The sequence below is a fragment of the Microtus oregoni genome, unplaced genomic scaffold (genome assembly GCF_018167655.1).
Source record: "Microtus oregoni isolate MIOR12 unplaced genomic scaffold, Mior012 000015F_ref0000493, whole genome shotgun sequence".
NCBI classification, from domain to species: Eukaryota; Metazoa; Chordata; class Mammalia; order Rodentia; family Cricetidae; genus Microtus; species Microtus oregoni.
In genome coordinates, this window is record NW_024543074.1 from 22,418,461 (window position 1) to 22,433,103 (window position 14,643).

General features: G+C 51.7%; 1 protein-coding gene across 4 annotated transcripts in view; it reads left to right on the forward strand.

Annotated features, from left to right (window-relative positions):
* The window catches only part of Abr (ABR activator of RhoGEF and GTPase), a 145,776-nt gene extending 132,547 nt beyond the window's left edge, over positions 1-13,229 (forward strand). For all 4 annotated transcript variants that reach the window (XM_041665666.1, XM_041665665.1, XM_041665667.1 and 1 more), the window contains 7 exons: positions 4,820-4,879; positions 5,121-5,230; positions 5,965-6,104; positions 6,790-6,924; positions 7,654-7,759; positions 10,114-10,261; positions 10,820-13,229. In XM_041665666.1, the coding sequence (XP_041521600.1) occupies positions 4,820-4,879; positions 5,121-5,230; positions 5,965-6,104; positions 6,790-6,924; positions 7,654-7,759; positions 10,114-10,261; positions 10,820-10,909 (789 nt within the window). In that variant the 3' untranslated portion in view covers positions 10,910-13,229. The remainder of the gene's footprint in view (positions 1-4,819; positions 4,880-5,120; positions 5,231-5,964; positions 6,105-6,789; positions 6,925-7,653; positions 7,760-10,113; positions 10,262-10,819) is intronic.
* Positions 13,230-14,643: the final 1,414 nt, after the last annotated feature.

Consider the following 14,643-nt stretch of genomic DNA (forward strand, 5'->3'; position numbering starts at 1 on the left):
GTCTACACAGGATAGGCTGAGCGCACTGAGTGGAGCGCTGGAAAAGGCAGGTTGCTATGGGACTAAGAAGCTAACCTGGCTTCAATAAAAGCCTCCTTTAGAGCTGCTAAACCCTTTCCATATGTGGGCCCTGGGAACTTCAAAGTCCTTGAGAGGGGGAGGGGAAGCAAGTAGAAGCAAAGGGGCCTCATCCAGGCATCTTAGGATGGGAGTCACCTTAGCACCTGTGGCTGGCTTGGAGCAGATGGGCAGACTGGCCACAGAGCACCTTCGGAGCAGCCTGGCCAGCCCCGCTGTGCCTGTTCCAGAGGGAGAGGGCTAGAAAGGCAGAACTGGCTGGGCTTCACAGTGAGGCTGCCAGGCCACTGGGAAGATGAAGTGACAATTTCCTGAACCTGACCCTGCTCTTTTCTGACCCAATTGCTGAGCTGGAAGGCAGGATAGAGGCATGTTCCTCTGCCCTTCCCTGAGCTCAGCAGCCACGTTGACAGAATCTTAAGTGCCCTGCTGCAGGAAGGCGAGGCTGTCTCTTGGCAGATTCCTCTCCCCACTGCCTGCCCTGCTGTGCCTCTCACGCCTGTGGTATGTCCCAATGACAGGCTGGCTCAGTTTCCCAAGGGATCCAGCCCTAAGCCTGTGACTGTACTGCAGGCAAGGAACAGTCATCCCGAGGCCGCCACTGTGGCCCCTGGTATCAGAGCCATACCCACAGCAAACATGGTACCTCCATGGCCTGGTCCCCCAGGGACACCCAGACTTCCTTTTGTTAGACCTCGCTGCAGCTGATCTTACTGAGGTTCTTGATGTGGTGTGGCGCTTGCACGCCTCTAGCAGAGCGGCTTTAGCACACTGGATCTACTGCCCTGGTTAGAGAGCAGGTCATTTTTATAAATCTCTAAGACTTGGAGGGGGGGTCTGTTCCCTTCCAGAAAAGGGCAAGGGTGGGTCTCAGTCTCAGGAGGCCACAGGCAGAGTAAGTAGGAATAGCAGGAACAACGTTCCTGGGGGTAAGAAGTCAGGGGCTTGTGCAGGAGACTAAACTCCTCATAGCCTTTGGTCTCAAGTGCTGTGGTAATGATAGGAGGGGGCTCATAGAAAGGGGGTTCCACTTTCAGAGGTGGAGGCCTAGAGCCTTGCTGAACATTGTCATCAGGGCGTGCATCATCCACTGAACCCCTGGGTGCGTCCCAGGGCTCTGCTTCCTGAGGACTGCCCATACCTCTGCTGCTCTCCATGGAAGCCAGACCTTCTCTTGGTCCCCAGCTGCTCCTAGACAGGCATCTTAGCGAAGACTAAGCAGCCCACGTGAGGGCATGTGAGAAGGTGAAGCAACCACACTCATCACTCCCTGGTGGGCTAACTGTGTGGTAGAGGACATGTGGCATAGTGGAACGTGGTCCAGCCGTCGGGAGGATTCGGGCCTGAAGATGGCTTTATCAACTGGTAGAGACTAGCAAAAGAGACGCCAGTGGTGAGAGAAGGGCAGAACTGCTTTGTGCCTTCTAAGCCAGCACTGGGAAGTAGCCAAGAAGTGATGTGGTTACCTGCCCAGACTGGTGAAAACTGGGCCCGGGGAGAAAGGGCTTTCACGTCTGAGGATGTTCCCCAAACTCATACTGCGTGTCCCCTGGCCTTGGAGCCTCTGAGCCTCACCCTTCTAAGACCATGTTGGTGCTTCCTATGCTAAATACAGGCCCCTTTGGTCTAAAAAGAGTGACAGCTAGCGGGGATTCTAGCAGAGCCCCTGCATTTTGTGGCTCATGGGCTGGAGCACTCTTGGACAGTAGTCTAAAGGCCTCCACTTCTCTCAGGGACAGGGCAGGATGTGTGGCCCCAGTGGGGACTGATGCTAAATGCACAGACAGCTGGACTGCTGTGTGTGTGTGACCACTGCTTAACAACATCCTCTAAGGCGTTTGGGGACCTGTTTCTCCTTTGCCTAGCTCCACCCTGGAGGAGCCTCACTGCAGGTTTGTTACCTGTGGATCTCCCCCACCTAGCCCCTCGTAAGCCCCATCTGCCTTTCTCCTTCAGATGGTCTGATATCTTCCACTCAGCGCCTGTGCCTGGGACCCATGGATGGCACCTGTCTTCTGGGACTAATGGTTGTCCCCTCTGACTGACATCCCTGGGGCTGGCTCCTGCACCCTGAGCACTAATCTAATCAGGAAATAGCAGAGTCCACAGTTCCCAGGGGTTATAAATAGTCACAGCAGCTCAGGCAGCATCATTTCTCTGGAAAATGTGCCATGTCCCTTTCAGCTCCCCACCCTCCCTTCTCTGTATTTAAATGGCATCCTGAAATAGACTTGGTTTCTTGTGGCTGCAGGCCTCCTGGGAAACTGAGCATCATTGTCAGGGTACCGAGAAGCTGAGCAGGTCTTTCTAAGGGGCTACTAGGGGCACACCTGTGGCAGGAACCAAGGACATGGTAGTAGTGGGAACTCAAAGAAAACAAGACCGGCGTCTTAACCACAGCTGTCCTGAAAGGTTGGAGCACGTGAACCCACCACAAGCTAGTGCTAGACCTTAGCATCAGCAGGTACTTTACCTGTTTCAGCTCCCAGGTGCTGGGGGTGGCACCTTTAATCCCAGCACTAGGGAGGCAGAGGCAGGTGGATCTCTGTGAGTTCAAAGCCAGCCTGGTCTACAGAGCAAGTCCCAGGACAGCCAGGGCTACACAGAGAAACCCTGTCTCGGAAAAAAACAAAATAACAAAAAAGGCTTCCAGGAAAGCAGACTCATGTGGGGAAGAGAGGAAACAGGAAGTTTGTTCTAGAAGCAGCTAGACACCAGACTCTACTCCAAGAGGCCCGTTGTTGCTTCTGAGAGAATCATGCTGCCACCAGCCACCACTCCAAAGTGCAGGGGTCAGGTTAGGCATGGGACATGATATCCTACAGATTGAGCAAAGAGAGTAAGTCAGGGAGACTTGCCTGCACCCAGCGCACATTCCCTAGGTCTTAAATACTGGGTAGGTTTCTTGTAGTGTTTGAGTCTCTATGTCTTCGTCTTCAGATTGGGAACAACTATGAAAGCTTAAACCACACTAGTGGGTTATGATGATTAACTGAGATGTGTGTACAAAAGATTTGTCAAAGTGTCAGACATAACACAGAATGCTCACACTTTGTCAGGCAGCCCTGTGAGGTAGGCATGGCTACCACTATGAGGAGGTCAAGGCTCGTGGAGTCTTGGTGATCCACCCAAATTCATGAGGTAGAATGGGAGCCCCAGGTCAGCCATGACCACTAATCCCTGTTATTTCTAAACTCAGGGAAAGTCCAGATGCCACTCTAGGGGTTGGGAGCCATTGGCTCTGTCAAGAGGCGGTGCCAGGCCTTAGGGTACTAAGACAGGAAAGGGATATATGGTGTCAGGACCATCAAACAGCCTGAGACTTCCACCAGTGCTTAGACTTACTTTCAAAAGAATTGGTCGTTAAGTAGACGAGAATGTATGCATCTGAAGTCTCAGCACTCAAGAGGCTGAGGCAGGAGGATTGAGAATTCCAGAGCAGCCAGGGTCACAGAGCAAGACCCTGTCTCAGAAATCTCCAAAGAAAGGGATGCATCTGTCTCAGTCAGCTGGGGAAGGACAATTGAGATCCCTCTACCCTGTGTGGCCACTTCTGGGAGATAGAATCAGGTCAGACAGAGGTCCTGATTCTACCACCCAGCAGTCCAGATGTAGTAAAGGAACTGGGAAAAAGCAGGCCGTGCTGCAGGTCGGGGATTTGGGGGCAAAAGTTAAGCAAGAACGGAAATTCAGGAAAGTAAGGCCAAAGTTGGGGCTTCTTTCTGTTGGGACTGTCTGGAGTCATTGGCGTCAGGCCTTCTGAATGAGAGGGCCTAGGCAGCAATCAGGCTGGCAGCTGTCCCACTGTGGGCAGGGGCTCTGCCCAAGGAAGATCTCCACATGCTGCATTCTAGTCTCAGTCCCATTCCTCCTCTGTGCACACACTGCTGGGCACAGGGCTCGAGCCTCTGCAGCCTAGATGCAGGCCCAGAGCCAGCCAGGTATATCCCAGACCTCATCAGAGGTCACCGACGCTGGAGGACCTGGGCTGACCTGCATGCGTCATTTCTTTTTTCTGTGGGTACAGTGTCCTGTTTAGGCACATGTACCCCTGAAGAGACTTGCCCAGGAAAAAGGTGGGCAGGGGGAGTTGCATCAGCTCTGATCCCTTGAAGGAGAGGGGCCTTGTCACCTCAAAAGATGAGCTCATTCTTGTGTTTAAGTGGATGATGGTGGGTGTTGAATCACTATGGTAATTAGATTCCACTGCATACACTTAAAGAATGATGTCATCATTTTTAAGATGTCAATATTTACATTATCCTGGAAATGATATTCTTTATAGCTACTTAAACTTGCCATAGTAATGTTGAGTTTAAAACATGCAGGGGTTAGGGGTGTCTGGGATATATAATGCATGGGCACAGTGTGGTTTTAGTGTTCCATTCTTCTGGTAGGTGCCAGGAAATCGGGAAGCCCTGGTATCCCCTCATTCCCATGCTCATCTAAGTGTGCCGTATGTGTTGTGTTCTCTTAGTGTGCAGTTGTTGTGTCTGTGACATGAAGTGACAAGGCCCATCTGACTGTAGTGGTAGTCAGGAGCCAGCATGGTGAATCAGGGGTCCTTCCCTAGGGAAGACTGGGGGGAGGGAACTGCGGGCTCAGGCTACTTCAACAGGTTGATTTCAAGATCAGCATCTAGCCTTCTGCCTTTTCCACCCTTTACCTGTCTTGTGAAGCAATTGCTGACCAATGGGGAAGCTGGGCTCTGACCTGTCCTCCTTCCTTTCTTCCCCCGCAGCTGGATCCACAGACTGTGGAAACCAAGAACTGGCATACAGATGTGATTGAAATGAATGGGGTAAGGACATCTGAGCCATCGTGGGCATCCTCCTGCCACCTTCCCCTGGGTGCTAGGCAGCTTGTACCTCCCTCAGTCCAGTGTCCTCTCTTTGGCCACACCCTTCCCTATCCCAATTGCAGGTGTGCATGGAGCCCTACCAGCTTAAGGGTAGCCCTCTTTACAGTCCTGGGGAAAGAGACCCTATGTTTGGTGACACTCATGCCCTGGGGGATTTGTACCTACTCCACCCCCTGACCAGATCAAAGTGGAATTCTCCATGAAATTTACCAGCCGTGACATGAGCCTGAAGAGGACCCCATCCAAAAAGCAGACTGGTGTCTTCGGAGTGAAGATCAGCGTGGTGACCAAGTAGGTGCTGCCTTGGAGACTGAATAGCTTGGGTACCTGGGTGCCAGCCACATCCCACCTTCCAGCCCCTGCCCGTGCCAGCAGCCTAGTCAGTCACCACAGGCAAGCAGTGTGAAGGCCAGAAATGGCCCCCAGGATGTTTTAGAAATAAGGAGTCCAACATGGAAACAGTGGACAGTCCCAAGGGAGGCCAGAGTGTTTTCCTGCACTAAACAAGTGACAGTGACCGTGGGCCCACATGTGGGCTTGGCAGCAGTAAGCTGGAGTCAGAGGGTGGCCGGCTGGGAAAGGGCCACGCCCGTTAGGTCACTCTGCCCCTCTGGGCGCTTTGTTCCCAGCTCTTGACCTACCCTGGTCATATGAATTAGCTGCTTAGCCTCCCCGTGAACATTTTTGTTTGCTGTTTTTCCTTTCCCCTGGAGGATTTTTTTATTGCATTGCTAGGGTGCGGACCCAGGGTCTCACGCTTGCTACTGCAGTGCTCTGCCACTGAACTGCTCCTGCCACAAGTGTCTGAACCCAGTGGGGTGGTTTTTCACCAGTCTTTGAGACTTCTTCCCCATGCTCATTGCCATACCTCAGCAAGCAGGCTCTAGGGAATGGGAAAACCTCTTCTCCAGGCCTTCTTTGCCTTGACTCCTGACCCAAGGGGCTAGTGCTGCTGTGGGAACTAGAGGGCACAGCCAGTGTGAGAAGCTCCCTCCCTCCATCTCCTATGCACCCATGTCCTACAGGCGGGAGCGCTCCAAGGTGCCCTACATCGTAAGACAATGTGTGGAAGAGGTGGAGAAGAGGGGCATCGAGGAGGTTGGCATCTACAGGATATCAGGGGTGGCCACGGACATCCAGGCACTGAAGGCCGTCTTTGATGCCAGTGAGTAGGGAGGCCCAGTGGGCATGGGTGGAGAGCAGGGAAGTCTTGGCCTATAGTTTGTTGTAGAATGAAGGAAGCTGTTTCCGAGTCCTCTGACAAGTTACATGTTCTACGTCTTTCACTTAGTCTCCCTCCACTCAGTTTCTTACCCACTGCTACAAATAAGGATAGCATTCAGAGAGGTCGGGTCCCTTACTCCGGGTTACCCATCTCGTAAGGTTTTGAACCTCAACTGAAACTGAGACCTTTTTGACTTCAGAGTATATACTGCTGGCTCAGGCTCCTCCCTGCTGGCTCTGGGTCCTATTACCCTGGGGCAGGTCTTCTCGGCACAGCCCTTCCGTGGTGCGGTCTGGCCCTTGGTTTCCTCTTCTCCATCCTACTGGGTCAGGCTGAGGCAATGGTAGCATATCTAGTGCTCAGGGTGCCTGAACTAGGCCAGCAGCAATGAGTCCAGCTAGACAAGTTATGTCCCTCCCCTCTTCTGGGAAAGCCTGTCCCCTGCTGTCCTTTCCTACAGATAACAAGTGAGCTGACATAACAGAGCTGGTGGGCACCATGGATGGGAAGCCAAAGGCTGAAGTGCAGTGGGTAGAGGTTTGAGGGACAGATGTACTGAGGGCTGCCACTGAGGAGAAGCTGTCTTAGGTCAGTGTAGCCTCAGACTTTGCCCCCTCCTGTACAGATAACAAGGACATCCTACTGATGCTGAGTGACATGGACATCAACGCCATCGCTGGTACCCTCAAGCTCTACTTTCGGGAACTGCCTGAGCCACTCCTCACAGACCGACTTTACCCAGCCTTCATGGAGGGCATCGGTGAGGTTTCCGGCATCCTGGGAGAGTTAACTGGGCTGAGTCTAGGCTGCTGAAATGACAGGCAGGAAGAGATGCCCCGGGAACTACTGCCAGTGATGTGTCCAGTGCACTTTCTGTCACTGTGGCTGAAGGACCCGAGAGTGTGGTGGGCTCTTGCTATCTGCCTGTTTGTCCCCTTTGTGGCTCCTCTTTATGTAGTGATCTGTTTCCTAGAGACACAGACATTTAGGGAAGAAGGCCCTGAGCTGGTAGCTACCAGGACCAGAGAAGAAGTGGGTTTAAACTGTAATATAGTGGGGACAGCTACCCTGATCCCCACAGAATGGCTCTTCTGATTGCTCAGGTACTAGCCAGTGGACCTCTGTGCCCACCTACATGGGCCACTTCCAGGCCTGGCACAATGCTCCCATCTTCTCCTGAGGCAGACAAGGCTTCAGACCCCATGGGGAATGTGAAAGCTAGGGGAGGCTGTTGAGTCTAGGTGCCAGCATCAGAAGTGTTTGACAGGAAATATCCCCACCCCTAGTAAGAATGTGCAGCTCCTCGGTTGAACTAGCACCGAGTACGGCTTGTGCGGCATTGGGATAATGGCTAGTTCACGAGGGAAGGAGGAGGCCGCTCCCCCAGCCTGCTTTCTAGCCACGTTACCCATGGTGGGACATCCCAGGGGAACCTGCTGCTTACAGCCCCTCCAGCCAAGCCCTGCCCTAGCCCTTTCTCCTCCTGCAGCCCTGTCAGACCCTGCTGCCAAGGAGAACTGCATGATGCACCTACTTCGCTCCCTGCCAGACCCCAACCTCATCACCTTCCTTTTCCTGCTGGAACACTTGAAAAGGTAAGGAGGAGAGGCGGGGCTCAGCCAGAGCTGTCACCTGTCCTGCCAAGACCCATCTTCTCAACTCCACCTCCTGGGTACTGACCTGTGCTAGGCCACCCACAGAAGCCTGAGTGATTGTTTTCAACCTCCTAATTGTAGCCTAAAGTAATTGGCCATGGCACAGTGACACATGCCTGTTGTCAGGATACTGAAGCAGGGGGATTGCTTGAACAATCAAGAATAGCTTGGAAAACATAAGGGGACCCTCTTAGAGTGGTGGGTGAAGCACAGACCTCAGGTTGGTTTTAATCTGTGGGCTTCAGATGCAGCCATGCAGTCGGTGTAGTTTTTGGTTTGTTTGCATTTACATAGTGTGTGTGTGTGTGTGTGTGTGTGTGTGTGTGTGTACACACATATGTGTATGTGCCATGGCTTGCATGTGGACGTCAGAGGACAACTTGTAGAAGTTGGTTCTCTCCTTGCTGAACTCAGCCCATCAGAACTGGCAGCAAGGACCTTTAACCACTGAGCCATTTCACCAGCCCAGTGTAGCATTTTTTAAGTGAAACAGAAAGGGCAGTAACAGGGTGGGTATACTCATCACTCACTTTTCAGCCCAGGACTAACACAGACACCGACTTGGTGTTCCTAAATTCACCTGCTACATTAGACCTGCTCCTCTGAGCTCATCCCCTTACCCAGGTGCTGGCCATAGTTCAGTCAGGCCAGCCTCTGGAAGGCCAGTGGGGACTCAGACACAGCTGAGGCTGCTGCCTTGTTTTTCCCATCATGAGACAATGTTCCTCCCTCTGGTTTGGCGAGGAGCAGAGTCCCAACTAGTTCCCAAATAGTTTGGTGAACATTGTGGGAGGACACACTAAGGGGGAATAGGAAGGGAAAATTCATTAGGTTTTCCACCCTGGGAACTGGGCCCACATCTGGGTTCGTGTGTGTGTGTGTGTCTGTGTGTGTGCTAACCAGCTGCATAGCTCCCTGCTGGCATTGAAGCATTTGCCCGTTTCCAAAGCAGTCAGCAGGCACATTTGTGACTCTTCCCTAGAGGAGTTGCATTGAGAGTAGGATGAGAGGCCCTGGCCAGGGTGTGTGTGTCAGAGCCTCAGAAACATCTAGTATGGAGTCAGGGGAGGCCCAGGATTTGTGTTTGATGATACTGAGCCTGCCTGGGCAGTAGCCACAGATGGCAGCTCCCACTGTCACTCGGGACATGTCAGTGGAGTACCTGGTCTGTTGGTAAAAGAAGCAGGGAAACTCTAGAAAGAGCAGGGAAACTCTAGAAAGAGCTAGAATGAGCCTGTGCGCATACCCTTCAGAGGCAATGGGGAATTCAGGCCTCAGACTTGCCTCTGGTTACAGCTGCTCCTGCTACAACACAGCCTGCATAACTGCAGGCCAGGCTAGCCACTGCCTCTGGGCAGCACGTCCTCCCTGCCATGCCCTGCCCTGCCCACTGTTGACTCCCCATAACTGTACTACTGTACTCCTGGGGAGACTGCTCAGAGTTCAGAAGCCAGCTCTAGCACCTATTAGCTGTGTGACTCTGAATAAATCACTTAACTTCTCTGTACTTGGTTTCCTCACCTCTACAGTGGAGAGGATAATGTTACTTGCCTCAAAATGGCTGGCAGTATACAGTATTACAGGAAGAGTTCTTAGAACAGTAGTATTTGCCATCTTTTTGTTGTTGTTGTTTTGGTTTGGTTTAGTTTTGTTTTTTTTTTTGTTTTTTTTTTTTTTTTTTTGGTTTTTCGAGACAGGGTTTCCCTGTGGCTTTGGAGCCTGTCCTGGAACTAGCTCTGTAGACCAGGCTGGTCTCGAACTCATAGAGATCCGCCTGCCTCTGCCTCCCGAGTGCTGGGATTAAAGGCGTGCGCCACCATCGCCCGGCCCCTAGTTTTGGTTTTTCAAGGCAGGGTTTTGCTGTGTAACAACAGCCCTGGCTGCCCTGGAATTCACTCAATAGACCAGACTGGCCTCGAACTCACAGAGACTGACCTGCCTCCCGAGTGCTGAGATTAAAGATATGCACCACCACACCCAGTGTATTCTCCATCTTACTGCAATGATTTTATCTAAGCCAGGGGTGGTGCCATTGATAGTTATTAGTCCTGACTTGGCAGTTTCCCATCAGTTTGGCACATAGCCTAGGAGCTAGGGGTATGTTATATACTGGGGTGCATCTGGGACTTCAGTCCCTAGTCTAACGTCCTTCTCTTCTGTCGGAAGGGAAGCTAGGTGACTACTCCCTTGATGCCTGAGGGAGCTTCTTCAGGTGCCTTGAGCTTCCTGGCACCCCAGGTCTCCTGGGGCTGCTGAAGAGGGATTTACTTCTCTGTTCTCCTTCCTTTTCCCAGGGTTGCTGAGAAGGAACCCATCAACAAGATGTCACTTCACAACCTGGCCACTGTGTTTGGCCCCACGTTACTGAGACCCTCAGAAGTGGAGAGCAAAGCACATCTCACATCAGCTGCAGACATCTGGTCCCATGATGTCATGGCCCAGGTACTACCAGCACTGTGCAGGCCTCCAGGCAGTTCAGAGGCCCCGCTTCCCCCCCCTAGGCAACTGAACTGGTGGGATATAGGGTGCCCGAGCACAGTGCTGCAGAGCTCCCGCTCTGCTATGTCAGAGTTGAGGAATGCCTGTCCAGGTGCTAGCTGCTTTCCTGCGAGGGCCTCAGTCTCGGGTACAGAAGATTTCGGGACTGAGAGTTGACCTCATGTATAAAAGATCTGGCATTGCTTTGAGGGTCAGACTTTCCTGGGCTACCTTTAACACCAGGATAGGCTGTCCAACCAAAGCTGATGTCAGGCCCCCTTTTGACTTAGGCATGGAAGTGGCTCCCTGACCCTTGGCCCTGCAGCACCCTCTAGTGCTGTAAATGAGTGAAGGAACCTGGGCTTCCTAAAAAGGAGAAGAAGCCAGAATGGGCCTGGGATGGATGTGACCTGGGCAACAACAGACTTGGTTGCAGCTCGGGAGTCATTTCTTCTGAGCATAGCAGGTGAAAGGGGTCTGGAACATGAGGACCCCAACCTCAGTCTCCTTGTTTCCCCACAGGTCCAGGTCCTACTTTACTACCTGCAGCACCCCCCCATCTCCTTCGCAGAACTGAAGCGGAACACACTGTACTTCTCTACAGATGTGTAGCCTGAGGTGGGCAGCTGTGGGGGTGGCCAGAGCCAGCCCTCCAGCCAGGGCCCAACATAGACTTGAAAGACTGCAACAGAAACTCCCCAGCCTAGCACTCCAGAGTCCAAGGGAAGCCACCTTCCGAGAACTGGAACCCGTGCAGCTTTTGTACCACCTTGTACAAAGCCAGCTGACCAGCCCCCAGCCTCCTCACCACACCCCAGCTCCTACCCTCTGTACCTTTGCGTGTGTCTGATGCTCCGTGCTGTCCAAGATTGTTTTATGTATATTTGTGATGCAGAAAAGGTAGTGGCCAAGCTGGTGTGGGCACAGACAGCCTGCTTTGTTCTTTCATTTCTCCCAACACTTTCTTTCTGCCTGAGTCCAGTTTGGGGACTTTTATTTTGCACTGTGTAACTGCTGCCAGCTTCTCCTCTCCTGGCCTTGCTCCCAGATTGCAGCCTCCCTGCAGTGTCTCTGCCCTCTCCATCTTCCCAGTCTGCTGCATGCATGTGCAGCATGGGGATTTGCTCCATCACTGCAAAGTTCTGCAGAGGCCCTGGGCAGTGGTGGCCTGTCTGATGTGCTGTGTGCCACCCTTGGCCTCATTGCTCTCCACCTATGGAAGCACACCTGCTTCCTTTGCTGTCTGTGCAAATGTTGAACAAGGAGACAGACACACACTAATTCTCAGCTTAGCACAGAGCTGGAGAGCTGATTTCTGGAATGTTCTATTTGAGAATTGCCCTTTCTGGGGTTTTGTCTATTCTATCTCCTGCCTACCATGAGGCATCTTCAATTGTTTCTTCGACTGCTGGATTTTCTGTTTCCTTTTCCCTGGTGTTGTTTTAAGTGTAATGACTCACACGTGTCCTGCTATCGAGAGAGGTCAGGAATGCACCTGAGGATGTGGTGGGCACCCAGGCTGTGAACCAAGACGGATGGAGTGGACAGCAAGTCAAGGGAAGCCAGTCTTCACCGTAAAAACCTGCAGAGGCTATCCTAGTGGATGGAGCATGACCTCCTGAAGGGCAACATCTGTGGCTGAGTCAGGTGTCCAGATGACAGCAGGCTTTGTCCTGGAACCTCATATACCTCGTGGTACTTTTGCCTTAGATTTTACACCCTCAACAGCCAAGCACTGCCACGGGGCAGCCACCTTGTCATGTGTGCTCCAGAGCCTAGGAATAATAGAAGGAACAACGCAGCTGGAACAGCCCTGCCCTGGCACTGGCCCAGCTTCTAAATAGAACCCTGTGGGTAATCCCAAGTATTCTAGAAGTTGGGGGGCAGGCTGCCTCCCTTGTGTGTTCTGCTGGGGCTCCAGAGCATGGGGTCAGCAGGTGTCATTCCCAGCTTGGCAACCTATTGCTTGGTACTAGAAAGAGACTTATTCCCAAAGCACCATTTCCAGTCCGTGGCAGTTAGCAGGGAAAGGTGCTCCTGGCACAGGGGCTTGAGCTAGGCGCAGCTTCCTGGATCTTCTGTGTGGCAGAGTTGATTCTTGGCCCTCAGGATTGGGGAGACCAGCTCTCATTGTGTGTGCTCAGGGCTAAGTCTAAAGATGGGTTTGCTGGCCCCCAAGCTGTTGTTTGCTAGGTGAAAGGTAGGGCTTTCAGGTCTTGTTCATACCTGTTGCCTTTGACAGAACGGTACAGTTTGTGCATACAGGAGAAAGGAATGCCAACTTCCCAACTGCTTATTAGCAGTTTAACAAGGAGCCTTGCTGTCTCAAACAGGTGAAAGAGAATGCCTCTGAGTATAGAGGTCACATCATCTAGCCACGGTCTTGGCACTCAGGTGCTGGTGTGTGGCATTCTTGCTTCCAAAGAATTGACAGTAACAAATTATCAAAGCCCATCAAAACAGTGCCTCCTGTCTCTTTGAAACAAGGAATGTTGGCTTCTGGGCATTAGCTACTGCAGCCCCCAGGTTGCTTAGACAATGTAACAGCAGGAAGGCTGGAGGAGGAGCTGCGAAATATTAAAGGTTGCTATTATTTATAAATTCCACCCCAAGTGGGGCAAGTCAGGTGCCAGACCTGAACTGAGGTGCACCAAGGAAATATCTGGTGTTTCTTCTGAGATGGGGGCCATGCAGCCCCATCACTACCAGCAGGGCACCAGGAGACAGGGTCCAGGAACCCCAGGCATGCCTGTGCTTGCTTGGGCAGTGAATGAGGGCTGCCAGCTTTTGCTGATAAGGTAGGATGGGACCCCTAATAAGTTGGTATGGATATATTTTTTTTGTCTCTGTTCCGTTTAAACTTAATGTAGATTATTATAAATTGATGTAAACCATGTGAGAGGGAAATGTTAATAAAAAAAATAACTGCAAAGCCCCAACATTTGCACAAAACTCAGCCCTGTGGTGTGGATGTTTGTGTTCTTAGTCGTCTAGGGAAGATCACCAATCTAAATATTTAAACCCTTCCAGCTGCACCCACATGCTTCCAGGAACCTGTTTATCTGTCTATCCTTGAACCTCTGACTTTTGGGGTTTGTGGCAGTTGTGGGGAAAGTCTCTTCTCGCTCTCTACACATTCCCAAGTCCTTGCTGCTGTAATTCCCTTCATGGGACACTCTCTATGGATTTGGTCATCAGTGTGCCTGGGAAAAATGGCAGAAATGGGCCATTGGCTTCCCACTTAGCTGTATTTTCCCCTCAAAATTGGCATGTTATGGCAGCCTTTGGTTGAATTTGCTTATCAGGGACCTGCATTCCCCACCAAGAACCCACTCTCTCCTTCAGGACAGCCAGTAGGGCTTGTGTGGGACTTCCACCAGCCAAAGCCATTGGACACTGTTTATTCTGGAGATGAGGAACAGATGTGTCTGCAAATTGCTGTTTAGTTTATGAGCTCATACTGACCCCCCAGCCATCTAAAACAGGAAGCTATTCATCTCCCCTTGATTGAATAGTCCACGTGGACAAGGCCTGGCTTGTTCAGCTGATGTCTACTGTCAGCCCTGAGGCTCCTCTTTGCCAAGACAGTTGTGATGGCAACATTTCTTGTATTGAGGCTCATGTGGAAGACCAGCTGGTCAAAGACCTCAGATACCTGAGCACTTTGTCAGGTGCCAGCTAGAAACCATTTTTGTTTCAAGGTGTTCCTAGATGAAGAATTTACAGACCGTGTAGGAAACACTCCTGTGCTTCTTCCGGTCTCAGTGATGAAGCCTCATGCTTACAAAAACAAGGCAGGCATCATAAAGAATTCACTGGGGCCTATAGGCAGGGAGAGAGTCACTAATAGAGTCCTCGCCTAGCATGTTGGAAGCCTTGGGTTAAAATTTTTCGTTTTTTGAGACAGTAGCTCTGGCTGTCCTGGAATTCTCTCAGGCTGTCCCAGGTTGGCCTCAAAATCAAAGAGATTTTCGCCTGCCTCTGTCTCCCAAGTACTGGGATTAAAGGCGTGGACTACCCAAGCCTTGGGTTTTTTCCTCAGCAGATGAGGAATGAAAAGGATTCAGCAGAGAAGAACATGAGCCCTGTGCACTAGCTCACACCCATTCCAAGGGACTTTGTGCTAGTGCACAAAGGCAATGCTCTGGATTTGATGTCATCATTCACATAAAGGACTCTCTGAATTCCGCTTAAGGGTGAGTAGAGATGAGGACGCAAGCAAAGAAAACGTGGAAGGGTTCTTAGTATACAGCAGGGAAAAGACTGACTGTTGGCTGAAGGCAGTCATTACAGGTCTTTCCTGGGCCTTATACACAGCTGACGGGAGGGCAGAACTGAGTCCATTG